Raw genomic sequence first — 22,179 nt, 5'->3', positions numbered from 1 at the left:
CTCCTGTTCTGTGTGACCCTCCAGTTGCCAGGGCCTTTGAATTTACCCAGGAAAAGGGCCAGGCATCTGCTTGATGTCCCTAAGCTGTTTTGACCTCGAAGGCATCTGTTTATTCTTACTCCCTGTCCTCCCCCAGGTCGGTGCTCAGTCTTTCCTGACCTGAGCTTCGTGACCTTTGATGGGAGCCATGCATCCCTGTTCAAGGAGGCCATCTACATCCTCAGCCAGAGCCCAGACGAAATGATCACCATACATGTCCTCGACTGCAAAAGTGCCAACCTGGTGACTGCCCCTGCTTCTCTTTCTGGAGGCAATGGGGCCCTGACGAGGTCTGGAGGGGAGATGGAGCAGTGAGTTGGGTCCTAAGGGATGTTGGAAGTGAGGACAGTTGCAAAAGCTCACTTTGTCTCCCAGGGGTCTCCTGAAATGAGCATGCAGGGAGAGGGTAGGTGGAGTTCACCACCTCCTGGCCTTGCCTGGGGCCTGTGCCATCCCCAGCTTGTCCCAGCTGCCTAGGCACATGTGGGTTGGCACTGAAGTGCATAGGAGCTGAGATGCCATTCCAAAGATGTGACCCGATCAAGGGTGCCAGCTACAGGAAGCACCTACTAGGACGCTCCCCTGAGCCAGGTGTTTGTGTTTCTTTGTGGCTGAGCTCGCATGAGGTCGGGTAGAGCCAAAAATGTTCCACGGGATTCCGTATCACTGCACAGCCCCAGTGGGTGGGTGCCCCCGGCATATGGTTGGGAGTGGTGTTAGGGGTGGGGGTGGGAAAAGTGTGGTCACACTTGCTCACCAGGGTGACAAGGTGGGACTGGGCTCCAGGTTGATGATGGCTGGGCTTTCTCTGCAGGGACTCCTGAACTGGCCCCCGTTTTGTGTTGTGATGCTGAATGTGACTCACCTGACTCATCAGGTCATCATTGACCGCTTTAACCGGAAGGTGAGTGCACCAAGGAGCTGGTCCTCCAGGGCAGGACAGCAGTCAGAGGGGACACAGGCATGTCGAGTGGTGGTGGAGGGCCCTAAGGCCTATTCATGACTGGGAATAGAGGCGGGAAGGACTCTCTTAAAAAATAATGCAAAATTAGGTATATATGGAAGTGATTTTAAATTAAATTTATTGGGGTTATATTCTTAGTAGGATCATAAAGGTTTTAAGTGTACATTTCTATAATACATGTCTACTATGTGTATTGCATTGTGTGCTCACCTCCCAAAGTCAAATCATCTTCCATCATCATATTTGGACCCTTTTACCCTTTACTACTCCTGACCTCCCTTCCCTCTGGGAATCACCATACTGTTGTCTGTGTCTGAGTTTCAGTTTTATATTCCACATATAAGTGAAATCATATGGTTCTAAGCCTTTTCTGACTGACTTATTTTGCTTAGCATAATATTCTCAAGATTCATTCACATTGCTGCAAATGGCAGTATGTCATCTTTCCTTATGGCTGAGTAGTATTCCGTTGTATATATGTACCACATCTTCTTTAACCAATTCTCTACTGACAGACACTGGGGTTGTCTCCATGTCATGGCCACCATGAATAATGCTGCAATGAACATAGCGGTGCATATATCTTTGCAAATAAATGTTTTTGAGTTTTTCAGATAGACACCCAGAAGAGGGATTGCTGGGTCATATGGTAACTCTCTTCTTCATTTTTTGAGGAACCTCCATACTGTTTTCCATAGTGGCTATACTAGTTTACATTCCCACCAGCAGTGAATGAGGGTTCCTTTTTCTCCACAATTTCTCTAACACTTATTATTACCTGTCTAATTGGTAACAGCTGATCTAACAAGTGTGACGTGGTATCTCATTATAGTTTTAATTTGTATTTCCCTACTAGATAGTAATGTTGAATATCTTTTCATATATCTGCTGGCCATTTGTATATCTTTTTGGAAGAGATGTCTATTCAGATCCGATCCTCTATTTTTTTTAATTTTTATTTTATTTTAATGGGGTGACATTAATAAATCAGGGTACATATGTTCAAAAAAACATCTCCAGGTTATCTTGTCATTCAGTTATGTTGCATACCTGTCACCCAAAGTCAAATTGTCTTCCGTCACCTTCTATCTGGTTTTCTTTGTACCCCTCCCCTCCCCCTCTCTCTCCCTCTCCTCCCCCCCCCCCCAACCACCACACTGTTGTCCATGTCTCTTAGTCTCATTTTTATGTCCCACCTATGTATGGAATCATGCAGTTCTTATTTTTTTCTGATTTACTTATTTCACTCAGTATAATGTTATCAAGATCCATCCATTTTGTTGTGAATGATCCGATGTCATCATTTCTTATGGCTGAGTAGTATTCCATAGTATATGTGTACCATATCTTCTTTATCCAATCATCTATTGAAGGGCTTTTGGTTGTTTCCCTATCTTGGCCACTGTGAACAATGCTGCAATGAACATGGGGCTGCATGTGTCTTTACATACTAATGTTTTTGAGTTTTGGGAGTATATACCCAGTAGAGGGATTGCTGGGTCATAAGGTAGTTCTATTTTCAGTTTTTTGAGGAACCACAATACTTTCTTCCATAATGGTTGTATTAGTTTACATTCCCACCAACAGTGGATGAGCCTCTCCAACACTTTTTCTCCACAGCCTCTCCAACACTTGCTTGTTGATAATAGCTAATCTAACAGGTGTGAGATGGTATCTCATTGTAGTTTTGATTTGCATTTCTCTAATAACTATTTTTAATTGGATTGTTTGTTTGTTTAGTGTCGAGTTGTATGAGTTCTTTATATATTTTGGATATTAACTGCTTTTCAGAGCTGTGCAGAAGCTTTTTAGTTTGATATGGTCCTATTCATTTATTCTTGCTTGTACTTCCCTTGCCTTTGGGGTCAAAGTCATAAAATGTTCTCTACAACCAAAGTCCATAAGTTTAGTACCTATGTTTTCTTCTATGTATTGTATTTTCCCATGTGTAAAATACACCCCTTTTTGAAAAATTTGAGGTCTAAAAACTAGGTTTGTCTTATATGGTGGGTGTAGATTTTTTTACTGCATTTCCCACTTTTTTGACAGTGATGAGGAGTTGTATGAATTTTATGATGAATAAAACTTGAGTTCAATAACTTTATGTAATACATCTTTTTTCAAATTTCAGGCCCCAAAATTAAGGTTGGTCTTATACATGGGAATGTCTTATACATGGGAAAATATGGTAATTTATTGCTTCAGATCTTATATTTAGATCTTTGATCCATTTTGAATCAGTTTTTGTGCATGGGGACAAACTATAGTCAAGTTTTATTCTTTCGTATGCAGCTTTCCAATTTTCCCAGCACCATTTTTATTGAAGAGGATTATTTTCCCCTCTGTTATGTGTTTTTGCTCTTTTGTCAAAAACTATTTGCCCTTATATATGTGGTTTTATTTCTGGGCTCTTAATTCTGTTCCATTGATCTGTGTATCTGTTTTTCTGCCAATACCATGCTGTTTTAATTATTGTGGCTCTATAGTATAACTTGAGCCAGATAGTGTGATACTTCTTGCTTTTTTCTTTTTCTTTTTTTTCAAGATTACTTTGCTATTTGGGGGTCTTTTGTGGTTCCTTACAAATGTGATGATTTTTTTCTTCTTTCTTTAAAAAACGACATTGGAATTTTTATGAGGATTGCATTAAGTAGGTATATTGCTTTAGGTCATATGGCCATTTTAACTATGTTGATTCTTCTGGAAGTGATTTTAATTAGAATACTGGTGACCACCTTAATGTTAAGCAAGGAAGTTTACCGGGGGTGGGGGGGGGGATACTGTGATGGAAAGGAAGTTAGAATGGCAAGAGATAGTGATGATAGTGGTTAAAATGTCTGACCTCTACACTTTTGTTCTGAGGGATTCCGTCTTAATGGTCAGCACAGAGATGGGGAGACCCCAGAGAAGAAGTTCCCAACCCAAAGGTTGGGGATTTAGGGAAGATCTCTGAGAAGAAATGATCTGAGCAAGATCAAGAAAGAGAAGAATGACTAGAAGGGCTCAGAGTTTGTGTTAATTTGGGCAAAGAGATGTAGCTGCCTCCAGGTGTTACATTTCTTGTATCATTGCTTTGTGCTCATAAAATGTTTTCCGAACTTTTCCATGGCACCTTGAACTGTATCTTGACTGCCTATGCCTGAAACAGAGCCTGGCACGTAGCAGGTGCTTAGTAACTATTTGTTGGGGTAAATGATGGATGGACGGATGGATGGATGGATGGATGGATGGATGGACGGACAAGCTGTGCTCACATTGAATATTGCCTATCTCCTACAAGGTGACTGTGGACTCGCAGATTGTGTGGCCCCCCATGAGCAGGTATGGGTTCCGAATTGAGGACACAGGTCACATGTATGTGATCCGGACGCCATCACACATTCTGATCCAGTGGCTCCACAGCTCAGGACTCATGATCCTGGAGGCCAGCAAAGCCAGCGAGGCCCAGGGCCGTGGCCTGTGCGGTGAGGTGGGACCCAGCTGCGGGGAGGGGGGTGCTTCCTGGGTCCACCTCTGCCCCAGACACTAGTTCTCCTATACCAGGGAAAGCTGGGACAGAGTGCCACACCAGAGGTGGGACCAGTTGAGCTGCTGGTATTTGGAGACCTAATGTCTTATATTCTGGGGCTGAAGCTGCCAGCAGGGAGATGGAGCAGAGCTCTGGCCTCAGCCAGTTGTCACTTCAGCCAGAATTGTCTGTCAGCTTCCTGATAGCTTCCTAATACCAGATAATCCTTCCCGTCTGCATGTGCCTGAGCACTTCACAAAGCACTTTCACACTCTGATCTCACTTATCCCAGGTCATCCACACAATAACCCTGAGAGATGGTCATTGAACTGAAGAAGAAAGGGGGCTGAGAGGGGTTAAGTGGCTTGCTTCAGGTCACACAGCAGAGCTACTACAACACATAGACCTCCTGTTCTTCAGAGCCCAGCACTATTGCCCATAGCTCATGCCCTAAGGGACTGGACTTATTTTGATAAGAAAACAGTGTACAGAAGGAATCCAAGCCTGGACTGTTGCTCCTTGTAAGGGCTGAAGGACACGGGCCCATGGCATACCCCTACAAGGAGTGACTGTGGACTCACAGATTGAGTGGCCCCCATGAGCAGGTATGGGTTCCAAATTGAGGACACAGGCCACATGTATGTGATCCAGATACCATCACACATTCTGACCCAGTGGCTCCACAGACTGCCGTGATTATGATGATGGGTGACATAGGAGTACTTATACACACACATATTTGCATGGCCTCCATCCATTCTTCCATTTTGTTCATTCACTCTCCCGCCCCTATATTCAAAATGCCTCCTACGCTTGAACTAACACGTGTAAATCTGCTTCGTGCTTATTCTTTCATTTGTACAGTGCATAGTTACCAGGTACCAGTTACTGGGGACAAACCAGGATGCAAAAAAGACAAAATCCATTTGATGAAGCTACTAATTTCACTGACACAAGCATCTCTCCTTACACACACCACCACCACCACCACCACTACCATCATTTTCTCACCACTTTTATCTTCTTCTGTTTACATGGGGCAGGGAGTGCTGTGGTCAGCAGTGATCTGGCAGGCCAACTGCTCCGTAAAATCCCTTGTGACACTCTTTAGTGACTCAATGCCAGAAATGTGACCATTGGGACCACTGATAAAATTGTATTAAGTCATGCTTTATATTCATGAAACTGGTGGCTGGAGAAATCAGAGCAGAAGTCAGTTAATTTATCTCTATTTCATCCAAACTAACACCTGGCATCCTGGTTACCATGGTAGGCAACGTGGGGGAATACTGAGAGAGTGAGAATCAGAAGGAAAATGTGAATTTCTATGCTGAGAACAAGACCTAAGCCTGTTACACCGAACTGGGAAGGTGGTGGACAGTGTATTCGAGGTACCCTGGAGGGAAGGACTTCTGAGAAAGTGTTTCGGGCAGAGGTAGCAGCCTAAGCAAAGTCAAGGACTCCTGGAGTATGAGAGATGAAGCAGGAAGTTAAAGTCACTCTAGAACAGGGGTCCCCAAACTACGGCCCGCGGGCTGCATGCGGCCCCCTGAAGCCATTTATCCGGCCCCCGCTGCACTTCTGGAAGGGGCACCTCTTTCATTGGTGGATGCATCCTGTGCTCCTGGAGTACTGTATGCGGTGGCACCTCAAAGCGCAGCATCGCTCACGTACAGTACTACTTCCTGTGACGCGGAAGGCATGCGTCACTGTTCTGGAAGCACGTCATATCACTTGTTACAGCTAGCAGTGACAAATATGGAACCGGACATTGACCATCTCATTAGCCAAAAGCAGGCCCATAGTTCCCATTGAAATACTGGTCAGTTTGTTGATTTAAATTTACTTGTTCTTTATTTTAAATATTATATTTGTTCCCGTTTTGTTTTTTTACTTTAAAATAAGATATGTGCAGTGTGCATAGGGATTTGTTCATAGTTTTTGTTTGTTTGTTTGTTTGTTTGTTTGTTTTTTACAGAGACAGAGAGAGAGTCAGAGAGAGGGATAGATAGGGACAGACAGACAGGAACAGAGAGATGAGAAGCATCAATCATTAGTTTTTCGTTGCGCATTGCTACACCTTAGTTGTTCATTGATTGCTTTCTCATATGTGCCTTGACTGTGGGCCTTCAACAGACTGAGTAACCCCTTGCTTGAGTCAGTGACCTTGGGTCCAAGCTGGTGAACTTTTGCTCAAACCAGATGAGCCTGTGCTCAAGCTGACAACCTTGGGGTCTCGAACCTGGGTCCTCTGCATCCCAGTCCGTCGCTCTATCCACTGTGCCACCGCCTGGTCAGGCCATAGTTTTTTTTATAGTCCGGCCCTCCAACGGTCTGAGGGACAGTGAACTGGCCCTCTGTGTAAAAAGTTTGGGGACCTCTGCTCTAGAAGCTGTGACAGATAAACATCAGCCTGCCCCCAGCTCAATCTCTTAACACAACAGACCTTTATTTCTTGCACACATAAATCCCCCCATGGAGATTCTTTCTGTCTTGTGACTCTGCCATTTCAACACAAGCTTTCAACCCCACAGAAGGGAAGAGAGTTGGGAAATGTTCATGAACCAGGCTTGGACCTGGTGCCCATCACCTTCACTCACATTCCATTGCCTGGGACGCAGTCACATGGTCTCTCCCAAACACAAAGGAGCCTGGGAAAAATAGGCTAGCAGATTTCCCAGGAAGAAGAGGAAACAGATGTGATTTTTTAAGAGTAGCTTTTAATTTCTATATAATGTCACACTTCAAAGTTACAAAAATAGTATAAGGAATTCCCATGTATTATTTACTCAGGTTGACCAAGTGTTCACATTTGCTTCTCTCTATATATAAAGTTATAGACATAGATATACTGCATATATATTTATATGCATTTATATCTATCTATTTTTCTATGCCTATGCAAGTTATATATATATGCAATTTTTTCTGAACCATTTGAAAGTATTTTTGTATCCCTAAATACGTGGGTATGTATTTAGAACAAAGACATTTTCTTACACTGCAGGTTTCTTAGCATCTCTGTACTTCATTTTCCTCATCTATAAAGTGGAATAATACTAACACCAGCCTCAAAGAGTTGTTCTGAGAATATGCAAAGTGACAGCTGGGGACCAGGGAGTAGTGGTGATTATTATAGCTGTTGGAAAATTCTGCCCCCTTCAGGTATCTGTGATGGGAACGCAACCAACGACCTCACCCTGGAGGATGGTTCTGTGGTGGGTGAGGCCGAGGACCCTGCTCCCTTCCTGGACAGCTGGCAGGTGCCCAGTTCTCTGACCTCAGTGAGCCAGACTCGATTCCGCTCATACAGCTGTGACACGGCTGACTGTTCTCCCTGCCTCCGCATGTTGTCCAACGGCACCTTCAGCGCCTGCCACCAATTTGTACGTATCCACTGGGTTTGGCGTGGGGGGACCTCTGTGGATACTGGACCCCTGTGGGGCTGGCAGTGGCAGGACCCACCTGCAGAGGGGCCAATGGCCAGGTCAGGGAGGCACAGGTCTGGGTGAGCTCCCCGGACATGTTCAGTTTGGAACCCGATTGGGAGCCTGCAGAGAGAGGCTCACTGTTGCCCCTGCACAGGGCTTGGGAGAGCTGGGCCCTAGGGGGTGAGGAATCAGGAGAGGCAGCACTGCCTGACACATGTGCCCAGGTCCCCCCAGAGTCATTCTGTGAGCTGTGGATCCGGGACACCAAGTACGTGCAGCAACCCTGCGTGGCCCTGGCCGTCTACGTGGCTATGTGCCACAAGTTCCACGTGTGCATCGAGTGGCGGCGCTCTGACTACTGCCGTGAGTCGTGGGCAAGGGGTGGGCAGGGGGTCTCCTCCACTGCTCTTTTGCTCCCACAGTTAGAGTGGGAAAAGGCTTCCAGACCTGAGTCCAAGTCTAGGTTTTCCAGATTGAATGATTCATTCATTCATTTACATTAATTAATAAGTTTATAAATACTTTATAAATAAATCTATAAATGTTTTAATAAATTAATATTTATTTTTATTATAATTTACATTGAGTCAAATAGATATTATTTAATGTCTCTGAATCTCCTTGCCTCGTCTATAAAATGGGGACACGAGTAGCTCCCTCCAGGGCTCCCACATTTCCCCATGTATAAGACGCACTCCTTTTGAAAAATTTAGGGTCACGCCTGACCTGTGGTGGTGCAGTGGATAAAGCGTCGACCTGGAAATGCTGAGGTCGCCGGTTCGAAACCCTGGGCTTGCCTGGTCAAGGCACATATGGGAGTTGATGCTTCCAGCTCCTCCCCTCTTCTCTCTCTCTGTCTCTCTCTCTCTCCTCTGTCTCTCTCCTCTCTAAAAAATGAATAAATAAAGTAAAAATAAAAAAAAATAAAAAAATTAAAAAAAAGAGAAAAATTTAGGGTCTAAAAACTGGCTGCGTCTTATTCAGTGGTTGTAGATTTTTTTTACTTGCATTTCCTGCTTTTTTTGTGTTGTTTCTTGCGCTCATTGTTGAAGACTGATTCATCATCAGACACAGATGAGGACAAGCTAATGGATGGGAGTTTTCACAATGATGAGGAGTTATTTGAATTTTATGATGAATAAAACTTGAGTTCAATAACTTTATGTAATACATTTTTTTTCAAATTTTGGGCCCCAAATTAAGGTGCATCTTATACATGAGAGTGTCTTATACATGGGGAAATACAGTATTTTGAAGATGACATGATGAACCATGTACAGAGGGACCACATGGCCATGGTCCAGCAAATATTCATTCCTTTCTCTACACTGTCGGTCATCTTGCTCTTCTTTCAGTCTTTCACCTCCTTCCTTAAAGATAGAGGTGAGGTCCACCTTGTCCCGCCCCCATTAGTTTTACCTTCGTGGAGTAAGTAACTTGAACCCATGCAGAAAGTCTGGGCAGCTCCCAGGAAGACCCTGCCTTTAGTGTGACAGATAAAAGATGGAAAGACAATGCCATCTAGAGTGACGTTCTCTGAACTGTGGGTCTCCACTCAGTGGGTGTGAAATCAACCTTGGGAGCCAGCACCAGCATTTGAAAAATGCATTTGAATAGAAAATACTAGAATGTACTGTGCCTAGAAAGGTTAAGTATAGTTTCATGAAAAAGTTTTTTGTTTCAACATATCAGTAGTTTGCAGTTCGGGTGACCCTTTGCAATTATACAGAAAACTTCAAAAAGCATTGATGTTTGGGCCCACCATTAGAGGTGCTGATGCCGCTGGTCTGGAGTGGGGTCCCGATAATGGCATTTCCAAAGCTCCCAGGTGATTCTTTGGCTCTCCGGTTTGAGGACCACTGTTCTACAGGAACGTACGTGTGTATTGGACCACAGTGTAAAATCTAGCATTTACAGTCAAGAGACGTTGAGAACACTGGACTAGAGCAAGGGGTTGATAAATGTTTCTTGTAAAGAACCAGATAAATATTTGAGGGTTTTGGGGCGATAGGACCTCTGACACAACTACTCAGCTCTGCCTTTGTGGCACACAGGCAGCCAGATTCAGTAAGTAAATGAACAGCTATGGCTGTTTCTCAGTAAAAATTCATTAGCTGACTCCTGATCACGAGGAAAGAGGTAACCAAACCCCTTTGCACTGTCTGCTGAGTCACAGATGGGGGCTCTGAGCGCCTTCCTCACCTTGCCTGGTGCCCACTGCGCCCCTGCAGCATTCCTGTGCTCCAGCGACTCCACGTACCAGGCCTGTTTGGCGGCCTGTGAGCTTGCCGAGACGTGCCAGGATGGGATGCTGGGCCCACTGGACCCGGAGCAGTGCCAGGTGCTGGGTGAAGGCTGTGTGTGCTCTGAGGGCACCATCTTGCACCGCCGCCACTCTGCGCTCTGCATTCCTGAGGAAAAGTGTGGTAGGTCCCTCCCCTCCCCGGGATGGGGGGACTCTCCAAAGCTAGCGTCTCCCTCACCCTCCTGCTGCCCATGGCTGAGACTCATCCGTATCTCTGCAGTCTGCTTTGGGGTGGTCATTGTCCCAGGGAGGGTCTAACCTGGGACAGTCTGGGTCTCCGCACCCTCCTGAGTCCCCTGTACCCCCCCTGCTGCAGCCTGCACGGACAGCTCGGGGGTACCGCGGGCCCTGGGGGAGACCTGGAACAGCTCCCTCAGCGGATGCTGTCAGCACCAGTGCCAAGCTCAGGACACCATTGTCCCCGTGGACCTGGACTGCCCAGGCCCCCGCCCTGAGAGCTGTCCCCGCTTTGGGGAGGTGGTCCTGCTCGTGCCCACTGAGGATCCCTGCTGCCTGGGGGCAGTTTGTGGTGAGTCCCACCCTTGACATCCCTGCGCCTTAACTGTAAGACGTTCAAAGGCTCCAGCTCCGACCTTGACGACAGGACAAGGCCAGGGAAGGTGAACATGTCTTGCGGGTGTGTTGAGGGGAGTGAAGAGCCCTGCCCAGGGGACAGGAGCCACACCCTTAGGGTGGCCCAGGGATCTGGAGCCAGGCAGCCTGGTGGACTCTTCCTCTCGCACCTGCAGCCTGTGACACTGGCAGGTCATTGAACATCCTCTGTGCTTTAGTCGACTCTCCTGCAACACAAGGCTGATAATAGGACCCACCTTCTGGGCTGTTGTGAGAATTACAGAAGTTAATACTGACCTAGAACAGCAGCTGGCACATGGTCCATTGGGTTGCATGTTAACTCTTACTATTCTTTTGTCCCAGTCCTGGACCTTCTGTGTGACCCTCAGAGGCTCCTTCTGGGAACATGGGTCCAGAGGGCTGAGAGGCATGATAGGGACCAGGTGTCTGGGGGCTGGGCAGTGCTGGAGGTTGGGCGGAGACCTGGCGGCCAGGTGACAGCTTCCTGTGTCTCCCTGGCCAGTGTGCAACCATACTCTGTGCGAGGGCCTCGCCCCCACCTGTCCCCCAGGCCACCGACTTATCACCCACTTCCAAGAGGACTCCTGCTGCCCCAGCTACAGCTGTGGTGAGAGGTCCCAGGGCAGGGCCAGTGGGATCAACCACCAGGGGGCGGCTGGCAGCCCTGCAGCTGGGGTAGGGGAGCAAGGCCAGCTCCAGGGACCCCGTTCTGACTGCAGATCGGGGTAGAGCCAAGGCAGGGGGCCCGGCGCGGCCAGGCAGGCTCTGCTTCTGGTGCCTAAGTTGTCTTTTCCCCAGAGTGTGACCCAGACCAGTGTGAGGTAGAGGTGATCCCCAGCTGCCGCCAGGACCAGATCCTGATCGCCGGCCGCCTGGGGGATACGTGCTGCACCTCCTACTTCTGCGGTGGGTGGACGTGCCGTCAGGTGTCAGCATGCACACCCGGACCACAGCCACCCCCTCCTCACCCTGGCTTCCTCGGGTGGCTGGGAGGAAAGGGTGGGCAGAGAGAAGTGTAAGAGAAAGCGGAAACCGATCCCCACTTCACTCTGCCCATGATTGCGCCTCTGGAAATCGGTGCGTGTTCAGTGAAAGACTTTAGGTGGACACAAGGGAGAACTTCCGAATTCTGACTCCAGGACAGGTCACGAGACCCCGAAACACTGCTCTTAGTCGAGCTCCTCTCACACCTGAGTTTTCGAGGTGTCCCCACTCAGCAAACCGTCCTGTCCCGAGCCCCCCATGAGGGGGACCTCCTGTAACAGCAGTGGCCCCTGTCCCCTCTCAGGCTGTGACGACTGTCCAGATCCGATCCCCGAGTGTCAGGAAGGGGAGGAGCTCACTGTGGACAGGAACACCACAGAGCTCTGCTGCCCGCTGTACCAGTGTGGTGAGTCCTGGCGAGTCATGGGGCCATGGCCGGGGACGGGGGCTCCTGGAAACTGTACCACTGGGCCCTTCACAAAGTCCTCACCCCAGGACCATTCATATTATTACTTTGTCCCAGTCTTCATTACATTTTTATCACCAAAACAGTAAATATGCCTTGTAGAAAGCACAAAATCCAAGCAAATCTAAGAAAGTAAAATTATTACCTTCCTACCTCCTAGATAACTGACTGTCAACATCTTAATACACATCTTTCCAGACAGTCTCTTTGCCTTTATGTATGGGTTTTACCAAAATGAGGTCACCTGTTCATATTCTTTTTCAACCAGCTATGAAAATGTGACCTTTACTTTTCCATGTTAATGCATTTTTAAAATTATATCATATGCAGTCCGCAATTCTCCTGGCTTATCCAACCCAAGATCCAATCCTGGACCCCACATTAGTATTATGTCTCTTAAATATCTTTTAATCTGGGACAGGTCCCTTTTTCTGTGTGACGGCGAACTGTGGAGCCTGGGCTGTGGCTCTGCGGAAAGTCCTGCCTTCTGGGTTTAGTCATTTGTTCCTCTTAGAACTGTTTGTCTTGCTCCTCTATCCTGTGCTGGTCATGTAAACCGGAAGTTAGATCTAAGGCTTGGTGAATTCAGTTAAAACACTTTTTTAACTGGACAGAACATGAGCTTCATAATACATCCCATCAGGAGACACAGGCTGCGTGGCTGAGCCACTATACCTGATGCTCACGTCGGCCCTGGAGTAGGGTGGTGACTGTCACATTCCTCCACCTGACGTGTATATATTTCCTCTCTCAACCAGAAACTAACCCATTACTTTGACACCAGATGAATCTCCTCCCCCTCCGCTTCATAATATTTTGAAACACCAGTTGATAATCCTTACATAGGTCAATAATTTTAAAAAATAAATTAAATAGGCCCTGGCCGGTTGGCTCAGCGGTAGAGCGTCGACCTGGCGTGCGGGGGACCCGGGTTCGATTCCCGGCCAGGGCACATAGGAGAAGCGCCCATTTGCTTCTCCACCCTCCCCTCCTTCCTCTCTGTCTCTCTTTTCCCCTCCCACAGCCAAGGCTCCATTGGAGCAAGGATGGCCCAGGCACTGGGGATGGCTCCTTGGCCTCTACCCCAGGCGCTAGAGTGGCTCTGGTCATGGCAGAGCGATGCCCCGGAGGGGCAGAGCATCGCCCCCTGGTGGGCAGAGCGTCGCCCCTGGTGGGCATGCCGGGTGGATCCTGGTCGGGCGCATGCGGGAGTCTGTCTAACTGTCTCTCCCCATTTCCAGCTTCAGAAAAATACAAAAAAAAAAAAAATTAAATAAGTTTTACAGTCTTTCCCCTTCAGCGTTGATTCTTGTACCTCCCCTGCCCACCAAAACTTTGTGCGTAGAGATGTCTTCACTCTTTGCCTTGGTCTCTTAATACATGAGAATGGCCAAGGTCAGCTAAGCTAAGAGGCACCTGCCCACAGAATAGGAGGAAGGGGCGTGTGAGCCCTGGAGTGGGGCTGTGCAGAGCCAGCTTGCTGGGCTGTAAGTGGGTGATTTTCACAGGCAGGAGGGGTATGCTCTCCTACAGAGGGAAATGTTCTGGGTCGGTGGAGCTTTCCCTGGTCCCTGGTGTCCCTCTGATCGCTACTGTCAGGGGGACACAGAATCCAGAGGGGGAGGCCCAGTTGAGTGATGTTGTTTTTGCCATTGCCATGTTGCTAAGGCTTCCCAGAGCAGAAGTAGGGCCTCCTTGTTAGTTCTACAGGGAGACTCAGGAATCCCAGGCTTCTCCCCTGGACTCAGCCTGGGAGGGTATCTGAGAACATTGGGGAGACCTAAGGAGAAGCTGGGGTTCCCCCTTCTTATCCAAGGTCGCATTTCTGAGGGTTCACACTCCAAGTGGTCGGTAGCTGATAGGTCCCCTGCTTCCCCTCCATGCAGCGTGTGAGAACTTCCGCTGCCCCCAAGTGCAGTGTGGCATGGGCACGGCCCTGGTAGAGGTGTGGAGCCCAGACCGCTGCTGCCCCTACAAGTCCTGTGGTAAGTCCCTGCACAGGGCGGCTCTGCCCCAAGGGTGGGACTCCAGGCTCCCTGTGAGGAGGGGGTGGTGGGGAGGAATGAGGCCACCACCATCACTGGCTCCGATTCCGTCTCTCTGGAGTCACCAGCGGGAAGCCACCAAAATGCCCTTCCTCCCACTCTGCATCCGCTCTCTGAGTGGAGAGCACGCCCACATCTCTTTCTCCCCAGGATAAAAGAAGGGACGAAAACCAAGTTCTTTGTTTGAGAAAGTTTTTTCCATTTACAAAGTCTTTGTTGCAACTATCTGATCATAAACAGATTTTTGTTAAAATTTACCTCAAATCCTTTCAGGGAGCTGGTGGGAGTATCCATGATCAATAATGACCACCAGTGGGGCTTTATATAAAAATGTTATTTTAAAAAGACTGGAGAAACTCTACTTTGCACCTAGATATTTTGCTTGTCTTTTTCCTGGGCCTAGCTGTAAACGTGGAGGGCAAGGGTTTTCGTCCTTGCTTTGTCCCCAGAGCACAGAGAAGAGTTCAGCATAGAGCAGGCACTTAAAACCGTTTGCTGCGCGTGCGTGTTTCTCAGAAGAGTGTGTCAGAGCCACTCTGCCCTGGAGCTCCTCGCCCTGGAGCCAGAGCTGCGGTCTCTCTTAAGATTGCTGGTGCCGCCTCAGCCGTCGGTTCCCTCTGGCTCAGAGCTGGACCTGCTCATGGGCGAAGGCTCGAAGTAGTGAGGCTGAGCTTGTTGAAACATAGATTTGAGACATGCAGATGGTCAGAAGTTTCACCTTTGCCATGTTTGCTCCTGGAGAGGCCCCACACCTGCTCCAGAATGGGCTCTGGGGTCTGGGGAGAAAAGAAAAGGCACTTGTGATTGGTCCATCTGCCTGTTTATTCTCACTCCACATCTAGTGTGGAGCTTGGCATTATGACCCATCACTGACGGCCCATACCTGCCCAACCACGGGAGCCACAGCCCCCTGGGGGGATGGAGGCAGGCCGGAGGAGGGATTGCACCTGCACTGAAGGGTGTGGAAGCCCAGGGCCCCCACCCCAGTCATCTCTGGTGAGGTGGGTCGTGTCCCTTCCTGTTTTTCAGAGTGTGACTGCGACACAATCCCGGTGCCCCGGTGCCATCTGGTATGGAGGCCCTGCCCCTCCCATTCTCCCTGCTCTGCCTCCCTTTTCTTTCCTCTCTATCCATCCCTTTCCCTGGAGATCCTGTTCCTTTAATCCAGTGCAAAGATCCTAGGATTGCAAGGCAGCATTCTCGTCCCAAGCTCTGCTCTCTGGGCACAGTGCCCTTGTTTGTAAAGTGGGCATGATTATGCTTCAGTGTTGTGGTGAGGATTAAGTACAACCATTATGATGATGGTGATGATGAAGATGCTGGTGATGAGGTGATGGTGGGGATGAGGGAGAAGGTGAAGATGGCAAAGATGATGGTGAGAGGGTGATGTGATACTTATGACAGTAGCTAATGTTTATTGAGAGCTAAGTAGATGTCAGGAACTTCCCTAGGGCTTCTATGTCTATTCTTACATTATACAAACAAGGAAACTAAGGTTAGGGTCATGCAGCTAGTAAACCGTGTGCCGGGATTGGAACCCAGGAAGCATGACTCCCGAGATCATACCGTTAACCACAACTCTGCAAGCCCCTGAGGGAAGCAAAAAACTCTGAGAAATGTAAAGTTATGTTTAGAGTTCTGTTATTTTGCACAGTTTCCTGAGTTATAAGTACCCCCTGGACCTTAGCATGCATCTCCTCTCATTTTGTCTCCTGCCCCATTCTCTTCTCCCTGCGACTGATAAAGGAAGAAGGGAAGTAGTGGGAGCGAGTGAGACTGGGAGCCGGCAGCCAGCCCTCCGCCCCCCTCGGTCTCTTATCGATGGCACCAGTAGGTGCTCAGGATGACAGGAGAGGCCCGAGGCCCCGGGACAGGACCCTGGGGAGTGCTCCTCAGTGGGAGGCTCAGGAGCCACACTGGGCGTTTCTCCCTCGGAGGCAGGGAGGCTGAGCCCATAGGGTGCCAAGGGTCCTCAGGCCGGCCAGTCCCTTCTCCACCGGCTGCAAGGAGAGAGAGGGGCCCAGGCGACAGGCTGCTCTCGAGGGCGGGGTGGGGCCCCCCACACCCAGGTGCTGACCGCCTCTGCCCCTCCCAGTGGGAGAAGTCCCAGCTGGACGAGGAGTTCATGCACAGTGTGGAGAACGTGTGTGGCTGCGCCAAATACGAGTGCGGTGAGTGGGCGGTGGAGCGAGGGTGGTAGAGCCAGGGCGGGTGCGGGCTGTCCGTGACTGTGGCCACACTGCGCGCCCGTCCAGTGAAGGCTACTGTGTGTCTGAGCCGAGAGCTGGGGGTGATGCAGCCGGGCCAGACGGTGGTGGAGCTCTCGGCGGACGGCGTGTGCCACACCTCCCGCTGTACTGACTTGCTGGACCCTCTCACCGGCTTCTACCAGATCAACGCCACCTCTGTGCTGTGTGATGTCCACTGCGAGGCGGTAGGGGCCGCATGTGATATGGGGGAGGGGCAGTGAGGGGTCCGGAAGGCTGGCCTGGCAGAGCCTAGATGCTCCCTGAACCAGAGGGGCCCTTCCAGCTTGTCCCAGACTATCTAGACTAGTCTAGAGAGGGGGCATCAGGGGCCCCTCGGACCCCTCTTTGGAAAGTGGTGGGAATGGCTCGGGGCTGAGAGGGGTCCGGAGGGGAACAGCCAGGTGCAGGGCTGGCAAGGGTGGGGATTGGACAGAGGGAACACACCTCCATTAAACACCGTCTGTGGTGGCACATTTCCTTATTTTGGGTTTCTGTGTTTGTGTTGCTGCCATTTGTTAACATGCCCAATATCTAGGACAGTGACTGGCTTCAAGGGCTAAATAAATATTAATTGAATAAAAGGGGTTAGAATTGTTCCCATTTTTTCAGATGAGAAAACTGAGGTTTAGGGAGGTCCAGTCCAATGTCAAAAGACCCACCGAAACTGGGGCTCAGATTGAGGTCTATCTGGACCCAAAACTGGCACCCAAAATTCCCATGACAACAAAGGAGTCTTAGAGTAGATGTAGGATGACCGCCCTGCCGGCCATAGAAGACCTTGCAAGTCCCCTTCCTGAGCCTCTGCAGGGGACTGCTCTGGGCTCAGAGACAAGGGACAGTGGGAGAGGCAGGGGGTGGCGGGGGACATGTGCTAAGGCTCAGCCCACCCCTCCCTGTGCCGCAGAACCAGGAGTACGAGCACCCGCGGGACCTGGCGGCCTGCTGCGGCTCCTGCAGGAACGTGTCCTGCCTCTTCACTTTCCCCAATGGCACCACCTCTCTGTTCTTGGTATGCCACCCCTTCAATGGCCACCTAGAAAGGGATCCCAAGAGGAGACACCTAGATCCAGGACCCAGGGCTGGGTACAGACAGGGTCCTGGGCAGTGCTAGGTTTTGGGCTGCACCTGTCTTTGGAGCTAGTATGCCCTATTGGTTCATCCAGGACATCCATTTGACCACAAGTCCCCATCACCCCCCTCTGTGCCCTCCAGCCTGGGGCGTCCTGGGTCACGGAATGCGCCCGCCACCACTGCAGCAGCACTCCCCTGGGCGCCGTGCTTGTCCGCTCGCCCATCAGCTGCCCGCCGCTCAATGAGACTGAGTGTGTCAAGGTCAGTGCTAGCCTCCTCCCGCTGCAGCGTGGCCTGAGGCCAGGGCCACCGGCTCTCTTACTTGTGGCGCGGGGTAAGGTCCAGTGTGCAGGAGTGAAGGAGGAGGGGTTCCCTGGGGCCTGGGCCTGACCCCACCCCAGTTCCACATCTCCCCATGCATTCTTGCTCTGACCACATCACACCCCCTGTCCTCACGCATCACAAGGCTGCTCACAGGTACATGCAGACATGCACTGTTACAGACACACCACCACAGGCAGTCGGCTCCTCACACACTCCACAGGGGCATGAACACCTCAGCTCACTGGTGTACACACCACACACCATTACAGACCAAGGCACTTTTGCACTAGCATGGACAGCTGTCACTATGGGCACACCTCAAGGACAAGGATTTCCTGGAGGGCTTGGGGTTATTGTTAAATTGTTAAAGCTCCTGAGATGAATATTGGACATTTAAAGATTTCTGATCTACTCAGAAAAGAAATGCACACACACAATCATACTCTCATGTACAAACTCTCACATGCAAAATCACAGATGTACACACACATATATGCTCACAAAATCACACACGTATAGATGCCCACACACACTCACACACACACACACACACACTTATTTACAAAGATCTGTCACATTCGTTGTTTTATCCACTTCACAATAGAGAGGGAGCTCTCTAAGGGAGAATTGCCCCCATTTTAGAAATGGGGAAATTAAGCCCAGAAGACAGGGACTACTTATCCAGAGCTGAGATAGAGCCCAGGCTGCTCGCCCAAGTGGGCCAGCCCCTGCACCCCTCCCTCCCCGCCCCTCCCCGTGGGCAGCTGCCGTTGGGAAGCTGGGGGTCCTGCAGCATTTTAGCCAGGCTCCAGCCTCGCTGGGACCTGCAGGCAGTCTGAGTACCAGTGTCCCAACCAATCAGCTTACACCTGTCCCTCTCCCATGGCCAGCCCTGGGGCCCCTTCTTCCTCTGGCCGAGGCCTGGTGGCCAGCAGAGCCTGGAGGTCCTGCCTGGGACATCACGGGGAAAAAGGAGTCCAGTCGCTTGGAGTCTTTGCCTCTTGCTGGGAGCATAGCTCCTGGTCTGGATGAGATCTCACACCTACATCCCCCCCCTCTCTCTCCAGGTTGGGGGCTCGGTGGTTCCTTCTTTGGAGGGATGCTGCAGGACATGTGAGTGAGCAGGGTGGAGACCCAGGGGCCAGGGGCTCTGGTGGGGTAAAGGGCGTCATGCTGAGGCACAGAGGGCCAGGTTCCTGGCCGGGCACCACCGGTGGTAGCTCTTCAGGCATGAATAGAGGAAGGGATAACACCCCCACCACAAGGTTCAGGCAATGGCACAAACATGTGGGTGGACAGAGGCTATGCTCATGTTCCCGTCTCTGAAGACAGGGGACATTGGAATACTGGGTCGAGGAGGTCAGTAGTTCACCAGCTTCTCTGCCTCCACCTGCCCACCTACCCACCTGCCCCTGCCAAGACCCCCAGCCCAGATGCCCCTCCATGTGAATTCTCTCTGTGGCCAGAAGCCCTGTCTTGGAGGAGCCTCCAGAGTGGGGTTCAGGCCACAGGTTCCCTGAAGTGTCTGAGTGAAAAGTCTGTACACCTGGACCCTAGGGCCTACAGCCCCAACCACATATGCACGCATGACCCCATCAGTCTTAGCACCTATACCCATGCCTCTCCCCCTCCCCCGCCGAGGCCCCAGCCCTTGCTTAGAGCACTATAGAATTGGGACCTTTTTATGTTCACCTCACATACTCCCAGGAAGTTGGCTCAGTGCCTCATTGGCTGATGACTGACCCACAACTCATGTTCCCTGAATATCCCCTGTGCTCCCGTGTGACCTGCGACCCATGTCCCTCTTCCCAGGTTCCCCGGGGACCCTGTTTCCCGTGGTCCCCGTTAGCCCTGCCTCTCCTCCACGGGTTAGTGTCCACTGCCACCCAGGTACTCCTCTTGGAAGCCCACGGAACTGGAAGCGGGGAGACGCATTGCTATTTCCAATAATGTCCTTTCTGCTAGGTGGCCCCAGCTCTGGGGGCTAGGGCGGGGAGGGTGACACCCCTGCTCCCTGCCTCTGGCGAAGGCTTTTTGGCCAACAGTGCATGCTGGCTAGCAAGCTGTGTCCCCTGGGCTTGCATGGGAATGCTTCGGCAGTGACCGCTCACCTGGCGTCCACCACTGCCCAATGCTGCCACCGCTTTGCTTCTGCTGGCAACTCAGCCGCTCTTGGTCCAAGGCCCCATGGGCCATGGCCAGGATAGCACTCAGTTCTCCTGCCTCTTGGGAGCAAGAGACAGAGGACAAAGTCAACTTAGCTCTGGCCAGGAGTCCTCCAGCTGGTGTGCTGGGAAACCTGCTGTGATGAGGCCCAGAGGCCAGAGGATTGCCCATATTTCTGACAGTCACCTAGGGTCACAGAGCAAGTCCATGCATCTGGCAAATATTTACTGAGCACCAACGTGCCAGGCCCGGTTCTAGGCTCTGTAGACACAGCATAAACGAGGTGTTGTGGAGCTGACATCTTAGTGGGGGAGACAGAATAGCAAGTATAAAACAGTGTACAATCAAACGAATGCATCTTGTTTAATGGGGACTGAGCTTATGCAATTTGGAGGACCTCATTCAGAAAAAGAACAAAAATTTACAAATCTGTATTGAGGTGTGAAAGTGAGTGTTTGTTTAGCATGAGGACAGAACTCACAACAAATTACAGAAGGGGCAGTGTGAACTAACGCTCTAAAGCTTACACTTCAACAGCATGATTAGCAGTGTGTCTCTAACTGGATGGTGACAATGCCCTGGATAGAAATCTGCTAGAGAGGGGTCAGGGAGGGAGGACTGGGTGGACGGAGAAGGGATTCAGGATAGGCCATGGTGAGGAGATATTTGAGCAGATGTGAGCGTGAATGAGGCACAGGATTATTGTGTGTGGGAGGCGTGGCCTGTTGTCCGTGGGAAGTGTGGTCCAGGCCAAGGAAACTGCACACGTATCAGTCCCTATCCCTGTAACAGCTGTGTGAGGTGGGTGACACCCTGGCCCTGTGTGGTAGATCTGGAAACTGACTGGACCTGCTGTGTGCAAGCATGGTGCTAGGGACTGGGGTTCCCACTCAGTCAGGGAATTGCAGGCTCGTGATGCTAGAAACTCTCTTGAGTAGAAAAGCTGAAACTCAACAGGGGTTAGGGAAAGATGCTGGGACTAGGGTGGGGAGGCAGCCTGCCTGTCCCTGAAGCCCTCTCTTCCCCAACCCAGGCATCTTCCTCCATCCTCCTTGCCTTCCCTGCCCCACCTCCTTCCAGGGCACTGAGTTAAAAGCTTTCCCTCTGATGCGGAGGGGTTCTAATGCATGGGCACTAACGCTGGTAGAGGGACCCTCCAGCATGGCGCTAACTGCCCCAGTCTGACCCATCCTTCTGCCCCTGGGAACACTTCTCAGCCACGGCCGCCTTACCCACCCTGTCCCCCTAGGTAAAGAGGATGGGCGCTCCTGCAAGAAAGTGACCATCCGCATGACCATCCGCAAGAATGAATGCAGAAGCAACACCCCTGTGCGTGGCACCCACAAGGCAGTCGGGAGGGGGGAGCAGCTAAAGAGGTTGGAGGGGAGTTTGGGGGGGAAGGAGCTACATAGTCCACCTCACAGGCCTGCCCATATCTAGGTGAACCTCGTGTCCTGTGATGGGAGGTGCCCGTCCGCCAGCATCTACAACTACAACATCAACGCCTATGCCCGCTTCTGCAAGTGTTGCCGAGAAGTGGGCCTGCAGCGGCGCTCTGTGCAGCTCTTCTGTGCCACCAACGCCACCTGGGTGCCCTACACAGTGCAGGAGCCCACCGACTGTGCCTGCCAGTGGTCCTGAGGCCCAGGGGCTGGGGCTGGGGCTGGCTGGGCCACCTCTGCCACCCTCACTTTCTGCTCCCAGCTGGCCTGTGTGCGGCGAGGGGGGCACTACCGGCATGGAGAGCTGGTTGGTGCTGAGCGTGGGAAGGTGGGCGGAGGCACAGAGAGTGACCAGAAGACACCTACACCTGCCCATCCTGGCACACTCTCGGGGCTGCCCCTCCTCCACACTTGGGAAAGTGTCACAGCTGAGGGCCTGGGGAACCCAACTCTGTCCCTGGCTGGAGGTCTGGAATGGGCCTTAGATCAGGGCAGCCGGCCTGCACATCTGTGACTCTGGCTGCAGCGCTTTTGCTGGAGGGGGTGAGAGCTTTCCTGAGGAGCCAGGACCAGAGCTGGGCCCAAGGCTAA

At 50.8% G+C, this 22,179-nt stretch overlaps 1 protein-coding gene across 1 annotated transcript in view; it reads left to right on the top strand.

The window, feature by feature from the left end:
• OTOG (otogelin) overlaps positions 1-21,787 on the top strand; it is a 77,860-nt gene extending 56,073 nt beyond the window's left edge. The window contains exons 38-56 of the mRNA XM_066360560.1: positions 137-282; positions 854-943; positions 4,284-4,467; positions 7,677-7,897; positions 8,167-8,305; positions 10,174-10,368; positions 10,564-10,776; positions 11,344-11,448; positions 11,640-11,747; positions 12,130-12,231; positions 14,178-14,276; positions 15,366-15,406; positions 16,432-16,507; positions 16,592-16,770; positions 17,490-17,594; positions 17,798-17,917; positions 19,048-19,093; positions 21,396-21,475; positions 21,587-21,787. Coding sequence (XP_066216657.1) covers positions 137-282; positions 854-943; positions 4,284-4,467; positions 7,677-7,897; positions 8,167-8,305; positions 10,174-10,368; positions 10,564-10,776; positions 11,344-11,448; positions 11,640-11,747; positions 12,130-12,231; positions 14,178-14,276; positions 15,366-15,406; positions 16,432-16,507; positions 16,592-16,770; positions 17,490-17,594; positions 17,798-17,917; positions 19,048-19,093; positions 21,396-21,475; positions 21,587-21,787 — 2,450 coding nt within the window. The remainder of the gene's footprint in view (positions 1-136; positions 283-853; positions 944-4,283; positions 4,468-7,676; positions 7,898-8,166; positions 8,306-10,173; positions 10,369-10,563; positions 10,777-11,343; positions 11,449-11,639; positions 11,748-12,129; positions 12,232-14,177; positions 14,277-15,365; positions 15,407-16,431; positions 16,508-16,591; positions 16,771-17,489; positions 17,595-17,797; positions 17,918-19,047; positions 19,094-21,395; positions 21,476-21,586) is intronic.
• Positions 21,788-22,179: the final 392 nt, after the last annotated feature.

The sequence above is a fragment of the Saccopteryx leptura genome, chromosome 1 (genome assembly GCF_036850995.1).
Source record: "Saccopteryx leptura isolate mSacLep1 chromosome 1, mSacLep1_pri_phased_curated, whole genome shotgun sequence".
Taxonomy (NCBI): domain Eukaryota; kingdom Metazoa; phylum Chordata; class Mammalia; order Chiroptera; family Emballonuridae; genus Saccopteryx; species Saccopteryx leptura.
The sequence above is the reverse complement of the archived record's forward strand: the minus strand, read 5'-3'. Positions and strand labels throughout refer to the sequence as shown.